Source organism: Moschus berezovskii, chromosome 17 (genome assembly GCF_049115385.1).
Source record: "Moschus berezovskii isolate FMDL1 chromosome 17, NW_MosBer_1.0, whole genome shotgun sequence".
Lineage (NCBI taxonomy): Eukaryota > Metazoa > Chordata > Mammalia > Artiodactyla > Moschidae > Moschus > Moschus berezovskii.
The window spans coordinates 14,864,156-14,886,727 of NC_142476.1; the positions used below are offsets into that span (position 1 = coordinate 14,864,156).

Below are 22,572 nucleotides of genomic sequence, written 5' to 3' on the forward strand. Positions count from 1 at the left end.
TTTCCTGTTAAAGTCGGTTGTGCCAGGCCTTAGTCGCGGCACACGGGGTCTTCGCTGTGCTCTGCGGGATATTTCAGCTGCAGCAGATGGACTTTCTAGTTGTGCTCACGTGCGTTCTAGTTGCTCCGAGACACTTGGGATCTTCGTTCCCCAGCCAGGGATCAAACCCTTGTCCCCTGCATTGCAAGGCAGATTCTTAACCACAGGACCACCAGAGAAGTCCCTAGAATGTGATACAAGCTTTAAAGAAGTAAAGAGGGTGAAATGGAAGTGACTGTTATTAAGGCTGGGATGCCCGTGTGAGGGTGTGTGACATCCTCTAGGGTGGTCCGTGACAGCGTCTTCAAGAGAGATTTTGGTTTTGTTTTTTTTAATTTTCAAAATTTTTTATTAGAAAATGGAAATCCACAATGTGTTCACACCACTCACTGAGCACATGGCATTTAAAAACATCATTACAGAAAGATAACAAAAATACAAAGTCTTAAAACCTACGGGATATGGAAAACACCATCCACTGAGGCCTTGAATGTAGTAGACTTTACATAAAAAGGAAAAGCAGTGAGTCTACAAGCATACAGCCAGTTTAAGAAGTCAGCAAGATGAGCAGAATCATCCTAAAGAAAAGAAAGCAACCAACACATACCAGGTATTAATGCAATAAAAATAAAGACAAAATTGAGAGGCTCAACAGTCACAGCTGCCTTAAAATCTTCTCTAAAAAGGGAAACATCAGGTAACAATAATCAACAAGAAAAACCTTACAAATAAACAATACTCAAAATGAGAATTACTCATAGAAGCATTAAGAATATAAATAATAGAAACAACTTTATGCCTGTACATTCAAAGATTAGTTGTCTCGTATACAGGGTTATCGTTACCATCTTTCTAAATTCCATATATATGCATTAGTATACTGTATTGCTGTTTTTCTTTCTGGCTTATTTCACTCTGTATAATAGGCTCCAGTTTCATCCACCTCATTAGAACTGATTCAAATGTATTCTTTTTGATGGCTGAGTAATACTCCATTGTGTATATGTACCAAAGCTTTCTTATCCATTCGTCTGCAGATGGACATCTAGGTTGCCTCCATGTCCCGGCTATTATAAACAGTGCTGCGATGAACATTGGAGCACATGTGTCTCTTTCAATTCTGGTTTCCAGGAGTGCGATTGCTGGGTCGTATGGCAATTCTATTTCCAGTTTTTTGAGGAATCTCCACACTGTTCTCCATAGTGGCTGTACTAGTTTGCATTGCCACCAACAGTGTAAGAGGGGTCCCTTTTCTCCACACCCTCTTCAGCATTTATTGCTTGTAGACTTTTGGATAGCAGCCATTCTGGCTGGCGTGAAATGGTACCTCATTGTGGTCTTGATTTGCATTTCTTGATTATGAGTGATATTGAGCATCTTTTCATGTGTTTGTTAGCCATCTGTATGTCTTCTTTGGAGAAATGTCTGTTTAGTTCTTTGGCCCTCAAGAGAGATTTTGAACTGATGCCTAAATAGTGGGAAGGAACTGACTGTAGAAAAGCCTGGAAGGGAAGAAGTTACCTTCCGTCAAAACAGAATGTGAGCTCCTGAGGGGGCCCGGACAGGTGCCTTCTAGAAACAGAGAAGAAGCTCAGTGCAGCCACAGCAAAGTGGGTGGGAGAGAGACTCAGAGGCCTTCCCAGGCCGCGGTGGAATTCGAATTTTACTTTGTGGGCAACAGGACAATACTGAAGGATTTTGAGCGGAGAAAGTGAAGTGCTGTGAGTTCTGTGATAAATAGTTCATGCTGACTGTTGCGTGGAAAACGCGGGCCAGGTGGATGAGTAGGGAGGCTTGGGTGATGGGTGATGTGGTCCAGACTTGGATAGTGGCAGAGGCGGGAGAGAAAGTCTAGGCTTCCCCTTCCAGGCAATATTTGAGTTTAAACAACTTTAATTTGATGCCCTGCTGGTTGGATATGTTGGTATGTATGTTTCTGGCTAGTGAGGGTCAAAGGCCTCCCTGCTCTGGGGTTCCCTACACTATAGGAATTTCACTTTTAAAAGACCGTGGCTTCTTTGTTTTGTTTCTCTTCAAATTGTGCTGCATGCATGCAGAATCTTAGCTCCCTGACCAGGGATCAGACAGAGGCCCCCTGCATTGGAAGCGTGGAGTCTTAACCATTGGCCCACCAGGGAAGTCCCTAAAAGACTACGGCTTCTTAATTTAGGATATATTGCTCATGAAATATTGTATTCCTATACGCAGTGTATTGTTTATATATATATATATATATATATATATATATCAGAATAACTTCAGAAAAGTTGATTTGCATCATGTGCCAATCTTGCTACAGTGCTGGTGTGAAGTGCCTACGGGGACGGAATTTTGCAGACAGCAGAAGAGGAAAGATCCATATCCTGATCTGTGGGAGAAAGAAAGAAGGACGTTTGCTCGAGAAAATAACAACAGGAGTTTCATGATCTGGCTGATGCACAATCTTAGATGAATAAATATTAGCACAGAGGTGAAATGTTAACTTTACAGAAAATAACAGAACACTAACAAACGAGAGTCACTAATATTCTAAGAAGTGGGAGCAACTTTCTTGGAATATTTGTTGCACTACATGAATAGATTGTTGAGGGGAAATATTTGATGGCAGGACATCTGCATACATATTAGAAATACTATGGAGAGAACACATTTGCAGAAACTATTGTGGGAAATTTTTTCAATTTAAATGAATCATCCTGTTTGCCTGATCCTATATGAATATATATGGATTGATTATCAGTTAATAATTTGTTACATTTGAATCTAAAGGTTTGCTTTATAATTTTTTCTTTTCTTCTTTCTTAAGAGTTTACACTACACATGGTCCGTTGTATGAGTTTATGCTTTAATTGAAGTATAGTTGATTTTCAATGCATGTTTCAGGTGTACAGCACAGTGAGACAGTTATACATATATTTTTAAGCATATAAATTCTTAATCAGATTCCAACCCCTGGTGGTCTAGTGGTTAGGATTCAGCAATCTCTCTCTGTATATATCAGATTCTATCCCCTTACAGGTTATTGCAAAATTCTGACTATAGTTTCCCATACTGTACAGTAGTGGGTCCTTTTTGGTTAACTATTTTATATATGGTAAAGTGTATACATTAATTCTAAACTCCTAATTTATCTGTCGTATCCACTTCCTCTTTGGAAACCTTAAGTTTATTTCTACTCTGTGAGTTGATTTCTGTTTTAGGAATGAGCTTATTTGTACAGTATTTTTTAGATTTTACATATAAGTAAAATTGTATGGTATTTGTCTTTCTCTGTCTGGCTTACTTCACTATGTATCGTAATTTCTAGGTTGATCCATGCTGCTATGAATGGCATTATTTCATCCTTTGTCATGGCTGAGTAGTAGCCCATAGTATATATGTACCACATCTGCTTTATTGATTCATTAGTTGATGGATGAAAACATAGGTTTTTCCCATGTCTTGGCTACTGTAAATAGTGCTGCAATGAACATGGGTGTCCTTGTATCTCTTTGAATTATAGTTTTGTCTGGATATATGCCCAGGAGTGTGATTGCTGGATGATAAGGTAGTTCTATTTGTAGGTTTTGAGAAACCTCCATACTGTTTTCCACAGTGCTTGAACCAATTTGCATCCCCACTGACAGTGTAGGAGGGTTTCCTTTTCTCCACACCCTTACCAGCATTTGTTTGTAGACTTTTTAATGATGGCCATTCTGACTGGTATGAGGTTTAGTAGTACCTCACTGTAGTTTTATTTGCATTTCTCTAATATTAGTATGGCTTTTCCAGTGGTCATGTATGGATGTGAGAGTTGGACTGTGAAGAAAGCTGATCACTGAAGAATTGATGCTTTTGAACTGTGGTTTTGGAGAAGACTCTTGAGAGTCCCTTGGACTGCAAGGAGATCCAACCAGTCCATCCTAAAGGAGATCAGTCCTGGGTGTTCATTGGAAGGACTGATGCTAAAGCTGAAGCTCCAATACTTTGGCCACCTTATGCGAAGAGTTGACTCACTGGAAAAGACTCCTGATGCTGGGAGGGATTGGGGGCAGGAGGAGACGGGGATGACAGAGAATGAGATGGCTGGATGGCATCACCGACTCGATGGACATGAGTTTGAGTGAACTCCGGGAGTTGGTGATGGACAGGGAGGCCTGGTGTGCTGTGATTCATGGGGTCACGAAGAGTCGGACACGACTGAGCGACTGAATTGAACTGAACTGAATATTAGTAATGTTGAGCATTTCTTTATGAACCTGTTGGCCATCTATATATCTTCTTTAGAGAAATACCTACGTAGGTCTTCTGCCCATTTTTTGATTGGGTCATTTTGTCTTTCTGTCATTGAGTTGTATGGGCCATTTGTATATTTTGGAAATTATGGTTTTGTCTGTTGCCTCATTTAAAAATTTTTTTTTCCAGCCTGTAGATTACTTTTCCTTTCTGTTTATAGTTTCCTTTGCTGTGCCAACACATTTAAGTTTGTTTAGGCCCCACTGGTTTATTTTTGTTTTTATTTCCATTACACTAGGAGCAGGATCTAGAAAGATATTGCTGTGATTTATATCAAAGAGTATTCTGCCTGGGGTTTCCTGTAAGATTTTTTTACGACCTGGTCTCAATTTGGATGTGGTGCTAGAGACTGTTCCAGATTCATTCTTTTACATGTAGCTTTCTACTTTCCCCAGCGCCACTCATGGAAAAGACTATCTTTTCTCTGCTGTATACACACTTGCTTCCTTTGTTGGAGGTTAATTGACCTTAGGTATATGGGTTTGTTTCTCGACTTTTATCCTGTTCCATTGATGTGTATTACTGTTTTTGTGCTATTACCGTGATGTTTTTGTTACTGCAGCTTTGTGGAATAGTCTGAAGTCAGGGAGTGCAATCCTTCCAGCTCCATTTTTCTTTCACAAGACTGTCTTGGCTATTTGGTGTCCTCTGCGTTTCCACACAAATGTAAATGTTTCGCGTTCTGGCTTTGTGGAATAAAGAACGCCACTGGTCATTAGATGTGGATTGCTTTGATTGCTCTGAGCAGTGCAGGCACTTTAGCATTAGTGCTTCTTCCCATCCAAGCACATGGTCTGTCTTTTCAATTGTGTGTCAGCTTCAGTTTCCATCATTAGCATCTTCTAGTTTTCAGAGTAGAGGTCTTTTGTCTCCTTGGTAGCTTTCTTTTTTTGTTGTTTTGTCAACTTAAAGCGGGTAAAATTAGTGATCAGAACAAAATGGGATTAACTAGGAAAAAACTGAACACAAGAGATGCTTTACAGAATCATATATCCTTTTATGTTGATTATTTTGACTGGGTTTAATACAGGTGATTATTCTTCAGTCTTCTGAGGTTAAATTTTTCAGGTAGCCATAGAGTATGACAATATAGACAAATATACATAAGTGGTTTACTGATCTTCCATGATATGTTCAGCATTCCTCACTAGCAGTTCATAATTCAATCAGCAAATTTGCAATGAGCACGAAAACAGCACTCCCATTGGCCCCTGTGCCTCCAGCCACGGTGCATTGCCTCGTATGACTTGTGTGTCTGATTTTCCCTGAGTAAGCTTGCACCTTTAGCATATCTGAGAAGTGACCAAGGGAGCCCATTCTACTAAGAGATACTACATTGTCTATATTCCCAGACTTTGTTGTCACCAGTATTTTATTTTTTATAAGATTCACCTACTGTAAGTCTTATAAACATTTTTGCTATTTACATTATACCAAGAAAAAAATGAATACTAAAAATGACATGATGGAAAAACAAAAACAGATTTTGCTTTCAAATGATTCTGCACCAAAACATTTTGCTTAAATGATTTTAATCTATAGATGAAAGACTCTTTAAATGGCACTCAGAATACATTTCAGATTTGGTTTTAAAATAGATTTGAGTTTAGAACAGGTCTCACAATGATTTCAGAACACAGTGTGGAGGTGCAACAATTATGTTAGGACTTCTTAATTATTCAAGGGGATAGAGATCTTCTTCAAATATGGATAGAAATTAAATCCTTCTATAGTATTAATCTCTAAGAGCTATTTTCCTTTGTAGACTACAATGTTATTGTTGGTACACTTTTACTTGATAAAGAACTCCCACAGGAAGAAATTTCTGGAGGTTTTCCCGGGTATAAATGTCTACATTTTCTTTTGTGCTTACAATGTCTGCAAAATATGGCATGTCCAGACCCAGATACTTAGTGGCCAAGGGGCTTCATAATTGCCTCTTCCATATACTCTTGGAGGTCAGTCAAATTCATGACCATTCCTGTAACAGGACCAATTTCTCCATGTACTGTCACCACAACTTTATAGGTAATTAAGCAGAAGGTTATCACTGAGTTTAGTTTCTGTGAGTAACACTTTGTACTGGTAAAGCTCGGTGAAATTCTCTCCACTGTTCTGCTGGTGATAACTTATCAAAGAAGGATGAAATTATGTAGACAGGGCCTCTAGCAGGCGTTGCAGTGCGACAGTTTGGGTGAACAGAAGAAAGCACGCTATGAGCACGTTTTATACTCGTTATAGAGTAACGGTGTCAGAGAAGGCTCAAGCCAGGGACTTCTTTAATTGAATGGCAATTTTCTTCGGAATGTGGGCTTCTAGTCAGTGCTATTCACTAAACATTAGCCTACATCTCGGTAACTCTTTTAATAAAATAAAATGAGGGAAAACAATACACGGAATCAGTTTCATATTTTAAGACATACAAAGGAAATCTAAAGTGGATACATAGAAACCAGTGTATTTGTTACTATTTTCTGTCTCCTGTCTTTCTGGCTTAAAGGAGATATATGATGAGATCATTGTTTTGATTGTTCCACCTTTTCCTGAAAAGTCTTCCTGGTGGCCCAGCTGGTAAAGAATACACCTTTGCAGGAATACACGAATGTGGGAGACCTGGGTTGGGAAGATCCCCTGGAGAAGGGAACGGCTATTCACTCCAGTATTCTGGGCCAGAGAATTCCGCGGACTCTTCCATGGGGTCACACAGAGTCGGACACTGAGCAACTTTCACTTCACCTCACTTACTTGAAAGTATAGTTGTGGTTGCACTTCCCAAACAGTTTCAAGTCTTCCTCACCGCCCAGAGATTTGCTGCGGGGGTGACAGGTCATGCCGAAGGAGACAAGGCAGGACACTTGTGCCCGTGGGCGAGGACCCAAGCCCGGTCCATTCATGGTTTTACATCCTTGCACCCTGGCCAGCGTCTCAACCCCCTGGCCTACCACCAGGCTGCATGGGTGGAGCCTCCCCCACAGCTTCCTTAGGTAGGTTTAGTCCTAGCGAGTTTTCATCTTTTTAACGCAGTGCTAAATGGGATTTCTTCCTAAGTTTTTCTTTCAGCTCTTTTGCTGTTAGTATATAGAGATACAACAGATGGCTCTGCATGAATTTAGTATCCCGCACCATCACCAAATTCACGGAGGAGTCCCCGCAGCTTTCTGGTAGCATCGTTAGAAATTCCTATGTGCAGTACCACGTTATCTGCCAAGAGCGACAGTTTTACTTCCTTTCCAGATTTGACTTTCTTTCCTGATTGCTACTCTGATTGCTATCGCTAAGACTTCCAAAGCACGTTGACTCACAGTGGCAAATGTGAGTATCCTCGTCGTGTTCACAATCTCGCAGGAAACGCCCACGGTTTTTCACTGCTGAGTATGATGTTAGCTGTGGGTTTGTCATACACGGCCGTGATTACTCTATATGTTCCTTCTATGCCCCCACTCTCTGGAGATTTTTTAAAAACGCTGTATTTTTGGCTGCGCTGGCTATTCGTTGCTATGCAGGCTTCTCTCGAGCGGGGGCCACTCCTGCTTGCAGTGTGCAGGCTTCTTCTCATTTCAGGGGCTTCTCTCCTGTCAGGGCTCCAGCTCTAGGCCTGTGGGCTCAGTAGTGTGGTGTATGGGCTTCAGTTCTTGCTGCACGCAGGCTCAGCGGTTTGGGCTCACAGGCTCTAGAGTGCAGGCTCAGCAGCTGTGATGCTTTGGCTTAGTTGCTCTGCTGTATACGGGATCTTTCCAGACCAGGGATCTGGAAACCTGTGTCCCCTGCATTGGCTGGCACATTCTCAACCAAATGCATTTTCAGGGAATTCCCTGGTGTGTGTCCCGGCAAGAACACTGGATTGTGTTGCCACGCCCTCCTCCAGTGAAATCTTTCCAAAATGTCTCTTGCATCTTCTGCACTGTCAGGTGGGTTCTTTACCGCCTACCTGGGAAACCATTCAACCACTGGACCAGCAAGGGAAGTCCCAGAACTTTCTGGAGACGCTTTTTATTATTATTATACATGGATGTCAAATTTTATGTAAAGCTTTTCCTGCCTCTGTTGAAAGGGTTATGTGGTTTTGTTCAGTTGGTTAATATGGGGTATCACATTGATTTACCAATATTGAAAAATCCTTGCATCCCTGGAATAAAGCCTACTTGATTGTGGTGTATAATCCTTTTAATGCATTGTTGATATGGTTTGCTAATGTGTTTAGGGTTTTGGCATCTGTGTTCACCAGTGATATGGGCCTAAAATTTTGTTTTTCGTGTGTGGCCTGACTGATTTTTGGTACCAGAGTCACGGTGGCCTCATAGAATGAGTTCAGAAGTGTTCCCTCCTCTGCAGTTTTTTGGGAAAGTTGCAGGTTAGGTGCTAGCTCTTCTCTAAATATTTGGTAGAGTTCCCCTGGGAGGCCACCTGGTCCTTGTGTGCATGGGGCGCCTTTAAACCCCGACTCCGTTTCAGGACCAGCAGTTGGTCAGCTTGTATTTTCTGGTTCTTCCTTATTCAGTCCTCCTGGGAGGTTGTGCTTTGTGAAAATCTGTCCGTTTCCCCTAGACTGTCCATTTTATTGGCAAATAATTGCTCTTAGTATTCTCTTAGTGTCCTTTGCATTTCTGCAATGTCAGTTGTAAGTTCTTCCTTTACATTTCTACCTTTATTGATTTGGGGCCTCTCCTTTTTGTTCTGCGATGAATCTGGCTAAGGTTTATCAATTTTTATCTTTCCAAAGAACGAGCTTTCAGTTTCACTGATATATTCTTTGTGTGTTTTTTAAAGGCTCAATTTATTTCAGTTCTTACCATTATGATCTATTATCTGTGCATTCATTTTTATTTTTTTTATCATGGTTAATTACAGAATATTGAATATAGTTCCATCTGGTACACAATAAGACCTTGTTCCTTTCTAAAAAAAATCAATTTTTAATTTAAATTTTAAAATCTTTAATTTTTGAGTATAGTTGAGTAACAATGTGTTAGTGCAGGTATACAGCAGAGTGATTCAATTATACATACACATGTATCTATTTCTTTCAAATTCTTTCCCATTTAGGTTATTACCAAATATTGAGCAGAGATCCCTGTGCGATACAGTAGGTCCTTCTTTACTGTAAACATCGTGTCTGTCCCAAACCCCCGAGACTACTCAAACCACGTTTGAGACTATGCTATTTTATAAATAAGTTCATTTAAATAAATTTTTGTAAATGAGTTCACCCCTGTTTTAGATTCCACAAATAAGCAATCTCATATGATATTTTTCTCTGCCTGAATTATTTCACTCAGTATGACAATCTCTAGGTCTGTCCATGCTGCTGCAAATGGCATCACTTCATTCTTTTTTATGGCCGAGTAATATTCCATTGTGGTGCTGGAGAAGACTCTTGAGAGTCCCCTGGACTGCAAGGAGATCCAACCAGTCCATTCTAAAGGAGATCAGTCCTGGGTATTCATTGAAAAGACTGAGGCTAAAGCTGAAATTCCAATACTTTGGCCACCTCATGCGATGAGTTGACTCACTGGAAAAGACTCTGGTTGGGGGTGGGAGGAGACGGGGACGACAGAGAGTGAGGTGGCTGGATGGCAGCACAGACTTGATGGACATGAGTTTGAGTGAACTCCGGGAGTTGGTGATGGACAGGGAGGCCTGGCGTGCTGTGATTCATGGGGTCGCAGAATCGGATACGACTGAGCGACTGAACTGAACTGAACTGAATATTCCACTGTATATATGTACCATATTTTTATCCGTTTCTCTTGGTGGACATTTAGATTGCTTCCGTGTCCTGGCTGTTGAATTCTGCGGTGAACACTGGGGCGCATGTATCGTTTCAAACCGTGAATTTCTCTGGATATAGGCCTGTAAGTGGAATTGCTGAATCACACACTAGATGAATCATATGCTAGGCCTTCCCTGTGGCTCAGATGGTGAAGAATCTGCCCACAATGTGGGAGACACAAGTACGACCCCTGGGCCAGGAAGATCCCCTGGAGAAGGGACTGGCAACCCACTCCAGTATTCTTGCCTGGAGAATTCCATGGACAGAGGAACGTGGGGGGCTATGACTGAGCAACTAACATTTCACAGTAGCTGTACCAATTTACATTTCCAGCAACAGTGTGGGAGGGTTCCCTTTTCTCTAGGACCTGGTGTTTTAATCCACACTGTATATTAATAGTTTGAATCTGCCAACCCCAAACTCCCAATCTAACTCTCCTCTGCTTCCCCTCTCCCTGCCAACCACCAATCTCTTCTCTAGATGCTTTCGTGGTGGCTCAGCTGGTGAAGAATCGGCCTGCAATGCGGGAGACCGAGATTTGACCCCTGGGTTGGGACGATCCCCTGGAGAAGCCAGTGTCTACCCACTCCAGCATTCTGGTCTGGAGAACTCCATGGACTATTTTACCATGAGGTCGGAAAGAGTCAGAGACAACTCAGCGACTTTGACTTTATTTCTCCCTCTCTCACCCTCATCAAGAGGCTCTTTGGTTCCTCTTCACTTTCTGCCATTAGGGTGGTGTCATCTCCATATCTGAGGTGATTGCTATTTCTCCCGGCAATCCTGATTCCAGCTTGCGCTTCACAGCCCAGCATTCCTCATGATTCACTCTGCATACAAGTTAAATAAGCAGGGTGACAATATAGAGGATTGACATACTCCTTTTCCAATTTTGAACCAGTCCATGGTTCCATGTCCAGTTCTAACTGTTGCTTCTTGGCCTAAATACAGGTTTCTCAGGAGGCAGGTCAGGTGGTCTGGTATTCCCGTCTCTTTAAGAATATTCCACAGTTTGTTGTGATCCACACAAACGCTTTCATGTAGTCAATGAAGCAGAAGTTTTTCTGGAATTCCCCTGCTTTTTCTGTGATCCAGCGGATGTTGGCAATTTGATCTCTGGTTCCTCTACCTTTCCTAAATCCAGCTTGAACATCTGGAAGTTCTCGGATCACGTACTGTTGAAGCCTGGCTTGAAGGATTTTGAGCACCGCGCTTCTACCAAGTGAAATGAGCACAGTTGTGTGGTAGTTTGAGCATTCTTCGGCATTGCCTTTCTTTGGGATTGGAATGAAAACTAATCTTTTCCAGTTCTGTGGCTACTGCTGAGTTTTCCAAATTTGCTGGCATATTGAATCCAGCACTTTAACAGCATCATCTTTTAGGATTTGAAATAGTTCAGCTGGAATTCCATCACCTCCACTAGCTTTGTTCATAATGATGCTTCCTAAGGCCCACTTGACTTCACACTCCAGGCTTTCTGGCTAAAGGGGAGTGATCACACCATCATGGTTTTGAATACTGTATGCTGGTAGTCTAGTCTGAAGACAGGCACTGTGATTTCTCCAGCTCTATTCTTCTTTCCAAAGATTATTTTGGTTACTCAGGGTCTTTTATGTTTCCATACAAATTTAAATCTTTTATATTCTAGTTCTATGAAAAATGCCACTAGTCATTTGATAGGGATTGCTTTGAATCTGTAGAGTGCTCTGAGTATTGTGGGCATTTCAACAATGTTGATTTTTTTTTTTTAATGTTGATTCTTTACATCCAAGAACAAGTAATTCTTTCCATCTATGTGTGGGCTTTGATTTCTTTCATCAGCATCTTATAGTTTTCAGAGTAGAGGACTTCTGCCTCTTCAAGTAGATTTATTCCTAAAATATTTTCTTCTATTTGATGCGATTTTCTGTTTTATTTTCTTCTATTTGATGCGATCATTTCCTGAGTTTCTCCTTCGGCTCTCTCATCATTAGTATACGGAAATGCAGCAGATTTCTCAGTATAATTTTGTGTCTTCCTAGTTTACTGAATTCATATTGTTGCTCAGTCACTAACTAGTGTCCAACTCTTTGCGACCCCGTGGACTGTAGCCCGCCAGGCTCCTCTGTCCATGGGGTTCTCCAGGTAAGAATACTGGGGTGGGTAGTCATCTCCTTCTCCAGGGGATCTTCTGACCCAGGAGTCGAACCCACATCTCCGGTGTTGACAGACGGCTTCTTTACCCCGAGGCACCAGGGAAGCCCTTACTGAATTCATAGATGAGTTCTAGTGGTTTATTGCTCACCTCTTAGGCATTCAGGGCATCTGCAAGCGATGACAGGTTTGCTTCTTCCTTTCCAGTGTGGATATTTTTTCTTTTCTGTTACTGTGGCGAGGACTTCCAAACCTACATTATTTAAAAGGGTGAGAAGGGGCACATTCGTGATCCTGTTGTTCAGCATCCTGGAGAAAATTCCTTCAGCTTTTCACCAGAGTATGATGGTAACTGCAGATTTGTATATGTTTTTTTTTTTTTTCTTTTAGTTGTGATGGTGAATAGGATTGTTTCTTTTTCCTCTTGCATTGTTTGTGTACAAAAGTGCACGATTTCTGTGTGTTGGTTTGTGTCCTGCAAATTAGACAGACTCGTTGGCGAGCCCGTGCAGTTTCCTGGCAGCATCCTCGGGGCTTTTATGTTTACTATCACATCCTCTGCAAACCTGGAGAGTTTTACTCCTTTTCCAATTTCGATTCATTGTGGTTTTTTTTTCTCTGATTTCCATGGCTAGGACAGTGTTAAATAAAAGTGACGAGAGTTGACATCCTTGTCTTGTTCCTGATCCTAGAGGAAATGCTTTCAGCTTTTCACCATTAAATATCAGGTAGTGATAGGTTTTTCATGTTTCTGGGGAGTTTTTATTATATTGTTGTTTTTCATCCCTAAGTCGTTTCTGACTCTTTGTGACCCCACGGGCTGCAACAGGCCAGGCTTCCCTGTCTTTCACCATCTCCCTGAGTTTGCTCAAACTCATGTCCATTGAGCTGGCGATCCGTCCAGCCATCTCATCCTCTGTCGTCCCCTTCTCCTCCTGCCCTCAATCTTTCCCAGTATCAGGGTCTTTTCCAATGACTCAGCTCTCCGATCAGGTGGCCAAAGTATTGGCGCTTCAGCTTCAGCATCAATCCTCCCAGTGGACATGCAGGATTGATTTCCTGTAGGATTAACTTGTTTGATCTTCTTGCTGTCCAAGGGACTCTCAAGAGTCTTCTCTAGCAACACAATTTGAAAGGTGCTGAGCCTTCCTTATGGTCCAACTCTCACATCCCTACATGGCTAATGGAAAAACCATCGCTTTGATTAGATGGCCTTTGTTGGCAAAGTGACGTCTGCTTTTTAGGTTTGTCTAGGTTGATCTTTGTTTTCTGAATGTTGAGCTTCAAGCCAACCTTTTCACTCTCCTCTTTCACTTTCATCAAGAGGCTTTTGAGTTCCTCTTCACTTTCTGCCATAAGGGTAGTGTCATCTGCATATCTGAGGTTATTGATATTTCTCCCAGCAATCTTGATTCCAGCTTGTGCTTCTTCCAGCCCAGCGTTCCTCATGATGTACTCTGCATATAAGTTAAATAAGCAAGGTGACAATATACAACCTTGACGTACACCTTTTCCTATTTGGAACCAGTCTGTTGTTCCATGTCCAGTTCTAACTGTTGCTTCCTGACCTGCATACAGGTTTCTCAAGAGGCAGGTCAGGTGGTCTGGGATTCCCATCTCTTTCAGAATGTTCCACAGTTTATTGTGATCCACACAGTCAAAGGCTTTGGCATAGTCAATGAAGCAGAAATAGATGTTTTTCTGAAACTCTCTTGCTTTCTCCATGATCCAGCGGATGTTGGCAATTTGATCTCTGGTGCCATCTGGTCCCATCACTTCATGGGAAATAGATGGAAAAACAGTGGAAACAGTGTCAGACTTTGTTTTTTTGGGCTCCAAAATCACTGCAGATGCTGATTGCAGCCATGAAATTAAAAGACGCTTGCTCCTTGGAAGGAAAGTTATGACCAACCTTGATAGTATATTAAAAAGCAGAGACATTACTTTGCCAACCAAGGTCCGTCTAGTCAAGGCAATGGTTTTTCCCGTGGTCATGTATGGATGTGAGAGTTGGACTGTGAAGAAAGCTGATCGCCGAAGAATCGATGCTTTTGAACTGTGGTGTTGGAGAAGACTCTTGAGAGTCCCTTATACTGCAAGGAGATCCAACCAGTCCATTCTAAAGGAGATCAATCCTGGATGTTCATTGGAGGGACTGATGCTAAAGCTGAAACTCCAATACTTTGGCCACCTCATGCGACGAGTTGATTCACTGGAAAAGTCTCTGATGCTGGGAAGGGTTGGGGGCGGGAGGAGAAGGGGACGACGGAGAATGAGATGGCTGGATGGCATCACCGACTCTGTGGACATGAGTTTGAGTGAACTCCGGGAGTTGGTGATGGACAGGGAGGCCTGGCGTGCTGTGATTCATGGGGTCGCGGAGAGTCGGACACGACTGAGCGACTGAACTGAACTGAACTGAACTGAACTGAACTGAGGCTGTCTAGGTTTGTCGCAGCTTTTCTTCCAAGGAGCAGGCATCTTTTAACTTCACGGCTGCAGTCACCATCTGAAGTGATTTGGAGGCCCAATAAAGTAAAATCTGTCACCGTTTCCACTTTTTTCTCCATCTATTTTCCATGAAGTGATGGGACTGGATGCCACGATCTTCATTTTATGAACGCTGAGTTTTAAGCCAATGTCGAGTTTAAGAACCTCTTGATGAGGGTGAAAGAGGAGAGTGAAAAAAGTTTCATTATAAATCGGTGTTGAATTTTGTCGAAAACTTTCATCTGTTGAGCGGATCATATGGTTTTTGTTCTTCAGTTTGTTAATGTGTGTCTCACACTGATCTGTGCATATTGAAAAGTTGCACCCCTGAGATAAATCCTACTTAACGAATCCCACTCGATCATGGTGTAAGATCCTTCTAATGTGTCGTTGGAGTCTGTTGCTAATACTGGGTTAATGATTTTGGCATCTATATTCATCAGTGATATGGGTCTGTAGTTTTCTTCTTTTTATGTGATCCTTTTGGGTTTTGGTATCAGGGTACTTACTGGGGGCCTCACAGAATGGAAGTGCGCTTTCCTCTGCAATTTTTTGAAAGATTTGCAGAAGGATAGGTGTTAGCTGTTCTCTAAACGTATGGTAGAAATTCCCTGTGAAGCCATCTAGTCCTGGATTTTCGTTTGTTGAAACTTTTAAAATTAACTGATTCAATTTCAGAAACTGTAGTTGGCCAGTTCGTATATTCCAGTTCTTCCTGGTTCAGTTTTAGGAGATGGTACCATTGTAAAAATTCATTGGTTTTCTCTAGATCGTCCATTTTATTGGCAAATGGTTCCTCATAGTCGCCTCTGAGGCTCCTTTGTACTTCCATGGTGTCAGCTGTGTTTAATTTGAACATTTGATTTGGGCCCTCTCCCTTTTTTCCCCGTAAGTCTGGCCAAAGATTACAAATACTGTTTATCTTTTCAAAGAACCTGGTTTTAGTTTCATTGATCTTTTTGTCGTTCTAAGACTCTATTTCTGATCTGATCATGATGATTTCTTTCCTTCTACTAACTTTGGGTTTTGTTTGTAAATTTTTCTCTAGTTACACTAGGTGTAAGGTCATGTTGTTTGAGATTTTTCTCCTTAGCTTGTATCACTGAAAAACTTCTCTCTTAGAACAGCTTTTGCTGCATCCCACAGGTTTTGGGTCACTGTGTTTTTGTTTTCATTTGTCTCTAGGGATTTATGTTTTATTGATTTAGTTGACATATAGCTCACTTACAATGTCGTGTTACTTTTGCTGTGTAGCAAAGTGACTTAGTTACACATCTGTGTGTCTGTCATTCTCCTCATTTTCTTTTCCATTATGGTCTGTCCCATAGCATTGAATACATTTCCCTGCGCTTTACAGCTTGGCCTTCTTCCCATTCTCTTAGAGTTTGCATCTACTAACCCCAAACTCGACAGGATTTCTTGTTTTTGATGTCTGACCCTCATGGGTGAGGCTGTTTCAGAGCCTGGTCCCTAGCTGTTGGGTGGGACCAGATCTTGTTGCTCTGGACTTAGGCAAAATATCTGCCTCCAGTATGAGTTTGAGTACATAAATGCTCCCTTATATGTCTGCCCAGCTTTTGGGACCCCAGGGAAAGCCACAGCTTCCCCCTTCTTCCCTAGGAGACCTTCCGACACCAGCAGGTGTGTCTGGAGCAGACACCTATGAAGTCGCTGCTTTGCCCTGGGTCCCAGTACCCGCTTTAAGAGTGGAGTCTGTTTCCCCTGTCCTGTGAAGCTCCTGGAATCAAGCCAGTAGGATGACCTGTGGTTCCTTCATTATGTCTTTGGTTATAGAGTATCTTTTTTGGTAGGTTTCAATCTTTTTAATCCACGTTTGCTCAGCAGTTAGGTGTGATCTTGGAATGAGGTGAGCTCAAGTACTCTGCCATCTATCCAGATTCAGTTCAGTTCAGTCACTCAGTCGTGTCCGACTCTTTGCGACCCCATGAACCACAGCATGCCAGGCCTCCCAACTCCTGGAGTTCACCCAAACTCATGTCCATTGAGTCGGTGATGCCATCCAACCATCTCATCCTCTGTCATCCCCTTCTTCTCCTGCCCTCAATCTTTCCCAGCATCAGTGTCTTTTCGAATGCGTTAGCTCTTTGCATCAGGTGGCCAAAGTATTGGAGTTTCAGCTTCAACATCAGTCTTTCCAATGAACAGCCAGGACTGATCTCCTTTAGGATGGACTGGTTGGATCTCCTTGCAGCCCCAACTTTTAAAAAATGATCACAATTCACACTGCCAACAACAAGCAGAAGGGTGCATTTTCTGCATCTTCTCCAGCACCTGATGTCATCATTTTTCATGTGTATTGACTCATCTCTTTTGCCATGGACTGTTAATTCATAGGACTTCTTTGGTACCTCAGCTGGTAAAGAATCCACCAATGCAGGAGACCCTGGTTTGATTCCTGGGTCAGGAAGATTCCCCTGCAGAAGGGGTAGGCTACCCACCTCAGTATTCTTGGGCTTCCCTGGTGACTTGGACAGTAAAGAATCCACCTGCAGTGCGGGAGACCTGGTTTCAATCCCTGGGTTGGGAAGGTCCCCTGGAGAAGGGAAAGGCTACCCACTCCAGTGTTCTGACCTGGAGAATTCCATGGACTATACAAGTCCATGGGTTGCAAAGTGTTGGACAGGACTGAGCGACTTTCACTTCACTATACACCATGGCAGGGGGGCTCTCCTGGGGGCACAGCACCACCCTGAACAACACAGGAATATCTGTCCAACTGGAGCTCAGGATCCAGCAGGAGACTGCGAGTAAACAAGAGTCACACGAATAACCATCTGGCTGCAGTGGGGTCAGTGCCAAAGGAGAGGGTGGGATGCCCCATGAGCATCTCCAGGTGGAAACAGCAAGTCTGGGCTTCCCTGGGGGCCAAATGATAGAATCCGCCTATAATGCAGGAGACTTGGGTTTGATCTCTGGGTCACGAAGATTCCCTGGAGAAGGGAATGACAACCCGTTCCAGTATTCTTGTCTGGATAGTTCCATGGACAGAGGAGCCTGGTGGGCTACAGTCTGTGGGGTCCTAGAGTCAGACACCAGACACGACCGAGTGACTGCCATGGCTGATGACGGAGTCTCTCTCCGGTAAGAGGGAAGAGCTTTTCAGCTGCACTGCCCTGAAGGTGAGAGAGAACTTGAGACCCTTGAAAAACCAGTCCCATAAGCCTAGGAGAGAGACAATTGGCAAAAGTAGGTGAAGACTGGAGCCAGAAAAGATGTATATGGCATAACAACAGCTCCTTTTAGCAGCAATCACTAGGTACCAGGCACTGCGTCCAGCCCCTCATTAAACACACTGCAACTTAACTCTCTTGTAGAACTAGGAATTTATGTCCCTACTTTATACTTGAGAAAGTGAAGATTACAGAAATAATGTATGAACAGGATTATGTTTCTGGAAAGAATAAAAAGAAATTGCTTTCTAGACACTGTAATACTCGCAGTGAAAATAATTTACTTAAAAACCCCTGGTTACAAATGTGAACTTTCACGTTCTTTTTCATTTTTCTCTTAAGGATTAAAAGTAGATTTAGAGACTCAGGTGAAGAGTGAAATGGGTGTGTAAGAAGACTGAAAAGAAGCTCAGATAAACCGCTCAATTAAAAATAAACTTCACAGATGTTCACATCTTTGTCTGAAAAATAATCTCAGGAGTTTAATTCACCATTAATTGTACCAGGAATTCACATGTAATTAGAAACAGATAATGCAACAACTCTGTGGATATTTTTGAAAGTCTCACTGCGCCCGATCTTCGTTGACACATGTGGGGTCTTCAGCCGTGTTATGCAGAATTGGATTCTCTGACCAGGGATCGACCCTGGGCTCCCTGCACCAGGAGCACGGAGTCTTAACCACTGGACCACCAGGGAAGGCCCCGTGGACTTTTCCTTACATAACTGCATTTATTTGTTTTTGGTTCTGCTGGGTCACTGCTGCTGCACGGGCTCTCTCTCATTGCGGCGAGGGGGTCGCCCGTGAGCTGCTCCGTGGCACCTCTCTTGCTGGGGAGCGCAGGCTCTGGGCACACAGACTTCAGCAGTTGCAGCGCTTGGGTTCCTTAGCGGTGGCACAGGGGCTCAACTGTCCTGAGGTGTGGAGTCTTCTCAGCCCACGTAAAGAACCTGTGTCCCCTAATCACTGGACCATTAGGAAAGTCCACCCCGGGGGTATTTTCTGATAAGGTTTTGTGATGGTAATCTTTGTCCCTATGTCATCATTTTGACTTGAAAGTTACTGTATCAGCTTGGTAAAGATAGCTATACCAACTAATGACACATTTAAACATCTATGGCTGGTATTGGCTTTTCTAGTTAACATACTTTGAAATAAAACCTCAACTAGTCCCAAGCTATCTTGAACCTAAAATTTCCTGTGACTTATGATCATGTATATACACACAGTGGGACTGCAAGTTCCTCACTAAAGGTCCTAGGTTATAAAGCAAGCTCTTCTTCACCCGTTTGGAATGTGATCCTGACATGTAAGGATCACCAGCCCAGCCGACTGTATCCCGTTAAGATCTTTCAGCCTCAGAGTTTCCAGGCATGGCAGCAACTGTCACTTATGTGAAAAGAACATTCAAACCATCTGTACTATCAGTAGGGTATATTATAGCGACAGGAATAGAATCTGTTGCCTGAGTTTTAGACACTTTAGAGTTTTAAGAAATTTTTCTTATTCAAAGATGGCAAATGATGTATCAAAAATGGAGCTGTGAAGTTGTGCCTTGGTTGAATGCATATGTAAAGACTTCCCTCCTAGGGGCTGTCAGCCCTCCATGGTCACCCCCCGACTGTTTCAATATTTAGCCATCTCCAAAATGATAAAGAAAGAATTCATGGAAACGAATTAAGACCTGTTTCTGTAGGCTGACTGTTGAGTGAAACAAACGGGTAGAATTTAGTAGGGGTGGGGGGGAAGTCACAGATAGGTGAAAAACTTATTATGCTTATTTTTAGTTTTATATTTTTATTTATATTAGGGTATTATACAATTTTCAAAGCTAACAACAGAGTCTTTTTAGTATGTGTATTTGAAGCATAACAAAATAAAAGTATTTCACAAAAGTTCATATTACAGTACTATTGAAATATGAGGCATAAGATAATTATTCATTGGTGGGATATAAACATAATACATTCATTTTAAAGAAAAAACATTTAATATGAATAACATTTGGGTTAAAATAAATATGCACATGTTAACAGCAACACCTGAAGTGTCTATGGATACAAGGATGGCGTTTTGTAATGGATACTGTGCGGGATGGTACGCAGTCATGAAGTGGCTGTCATCTCTCACTGAACTCACAATCGGTGCACACTGCCGAGCGCTCCATGTGTACAGGGACACCCTTCGTCCACCATTCCCAGGCCTCGGCACACGAACCAAGGTCACCGTGTGCCCTGGGGAACTGGTACCAAAGTCCAAATAAGAGTTAGAAATCAGGTGTACCTTTCATTTTACTGTCCCTCATTTCAAGTCAAGTGTTTTATTTAATCAGTACAAAATTTACTTATAAACAGAAATACAAAGAGAACATTTTATAGGTGAGTATAAAACACTAAAACTTCTGATCATCTTCATAATTCTTTGAAATGAGCCCGTTTATTCAGAATTAAAGTTTGTTTTGTGCACAATGGTTTCTTCCAGAAAAGTATGAACATTGAGATTAAAAAAATATATATATCCAAGACAGTTTCCACATGTAGAAAACAATAATGGATTCCCCTGATCATTAAATTCTTCCCAATTTCCTTCTAGCAGATAGGTTCACTTAAAAGTTTAAATCTCTGGAAGTCCTGTGAGGGGGTCCAGCTAATGGCTTTTAGATGGATGTATTTTTAAAGATTGCAAGAAAAAGGAGCATATTTGTTCCAAGTAGAGGACATCTCATCTTCTGAACATGACACTAAGGTCAACAGAGACAATTCTACTCTGGAGACGCGCGTGGGGGCGCCAGGCGCCCGGGGCGTCCCTGCAGCCTAGGATGCAGAGCCACCAGCTCTCCCCCGCCTGCACTGGGATAAATCACCCTAATTCACAACTGATACCAGTAGCTGATTAAATTTAGAAAAACAAGACGTCTACACTTTGCTTTGTACATTTTAAACGTTTACAAATGAAAGAATTCAAATGATTGTAAGAAAAATACGTCTATGGAAAAAACAAAACCAGCAGCTATATGGGCTGAGGGCAGGTGCTCTCTGAGCACAAGGGGCTCCCGTTGGCAGGGTTACTGGGCAGGTTCCGTGGTGGCACGGGGTCCTTAGGTGGTGACGGCCACGTGGCCGTGTGGGAGCGCGTCACTGCTAACATGCAGGTGTCCAGGGCAAAGGTCTCCACGACAGCAGGTACTGAACTCTGCCCGCTCCTGTAAATTACACCGCCTAGGGCAGCTTCGAGCATGGATACAGTACTTGGCTAGAAGCTTCTCAACAGAAATGTTTAGCTCATAAAACTTCCAGCTGCGGGAGTGGCTAGTTTTCACTTCTTTAAACATATCCTAAAACTGCAACCTTGTTGGATGAACTGAAACGGCGTCAAGGTTCACAGGAACAGGACAACACACACCCCTCTTCCTTTCTAACAAGACAAGGCACACACACACACACACAGGGTAGCCCAAATTTTAAAAAGTTAAAAAAAATGTCTTCCTTCCAGGAAAAGTGTTGGCATAGCAAATATTCTTTTAAAGCTATAATGTTGTCAGAACATCTGAAACATTAGTGGATAAAACTCATGTACAATATAAATAGGAAAGTAAATTGAATATAAAAAAAACTTTCAGAAGGGGACCAATCAGAATTTCAATAAACTCTATGAATAAAAACATATGCTTATATGCTATAGTGCACGATCATGAGTAGAGCATTTAAATTCATAAACGAACTGAAGTATAGTACTGCAGGATTATTCAAATAATAGTCTTCAAATGTACAAACAATAGCAAGAACACACAAAAAAGCCTTGGGCAATGTGCAACTTTGAAAATTACTATCACACCAGCCAAACAAATCCTTAACCACTTTTTAAATTGATTCATTTATACCATTTTAATGCCAGGAGAATATCAAAGATACTAAAAAAAAAAAAAAACTCTTCAGTGTTTGACTCACATTTTTGTCCCCAAATCTTTTCACATTTAATAGTCGCATTTTGAATGTATAAGCTAAGGATTTAAAATTTCTCAAATAGTTCATGAACAAAAATATCGTTCATGTATATATTTAGCTTTAAGAATTCTATTTGAAAGTTACAATGTTAAGAACTAAAACACATACTTCAAACTTCTAAAAATAAAATAGTCACAAAAGTTCACAACTGTGTTCATCTCAGCTGTCCATACATGACCGGAGAGCATACAAGTCACATGTTCAGATACCGTCCTTGGGCTTGAGTGTCTGTCCTGATGCGGCCAAGCCAGGTCGCCCGTGTTTGGCACTGAGAGTCTATCTGAACACAACTCATTAGCACAAGAACTCGAAATCATTCTAAACATTATTTAGCCACTAAGAACCACTGTGTTCTGTCTGCTCTCCTAACACGCAATCTGACTATTCCAAAGTCATTGGGGTTTGCGAGAAGGTGACTTAAATTGGTACACAATGAAGCTTAGATGAAAACTGGTTAAGGATTCAAAGCACGTTAGCTCTGAAGTAGGACTCTCTTAACACCCAGGAGTGGGAGGTGCGCTCTGCTCAACAACACTGGCGCCTCCGCCGGCCGCACTCAGGCGCTGGCGGTGCAGGCGTGCATCCGCTTCGCCACGTCGTACACGTAGGTGATGTCCGGCCGCTTCTCCGGGTCTGGGTTGATGCACATGTTCACCAGCTGTCGCAGCT

At 42.1% G+C, this 22,572-nt stretch overlaps 1 protein-coding gene and 1 pseudogene across 1 annotated transcript in view; both read right to left on the reverse strand.

The window, feature by feature from the left end:
- Nucleotides 1-6,063: 6,063 nt before the first annotated feature.
- LOC148775073 (6-pyruvoyl tetrahydrobiopterin synthase-like) lies at nt 6,064-7,211 on the reverse strand (annotated as a pseudogene).
- Nucleotides 7,212-18,393: 11,182 nt separating this feature from the next.
- The window catches only part of NEK7 (NIMA related kinase 7), a 144,314-nt gene continuing 140,135 nt past the window's right edge, over nt 18,394-22,572 (reverse strand). Inside the window, exon 10 of the mRNA XM_055418968.2 lies at nt 18,394-22,570. Within this exon, the coding sequence (XP_055274943.1) occupies nt 22,460-22,570 (111 nt within the window). The 3' untranslated portion in view covers nt 18,394-22,459. The remainder of the gene's footprint in view (nt 22,571-22,572) is intronic.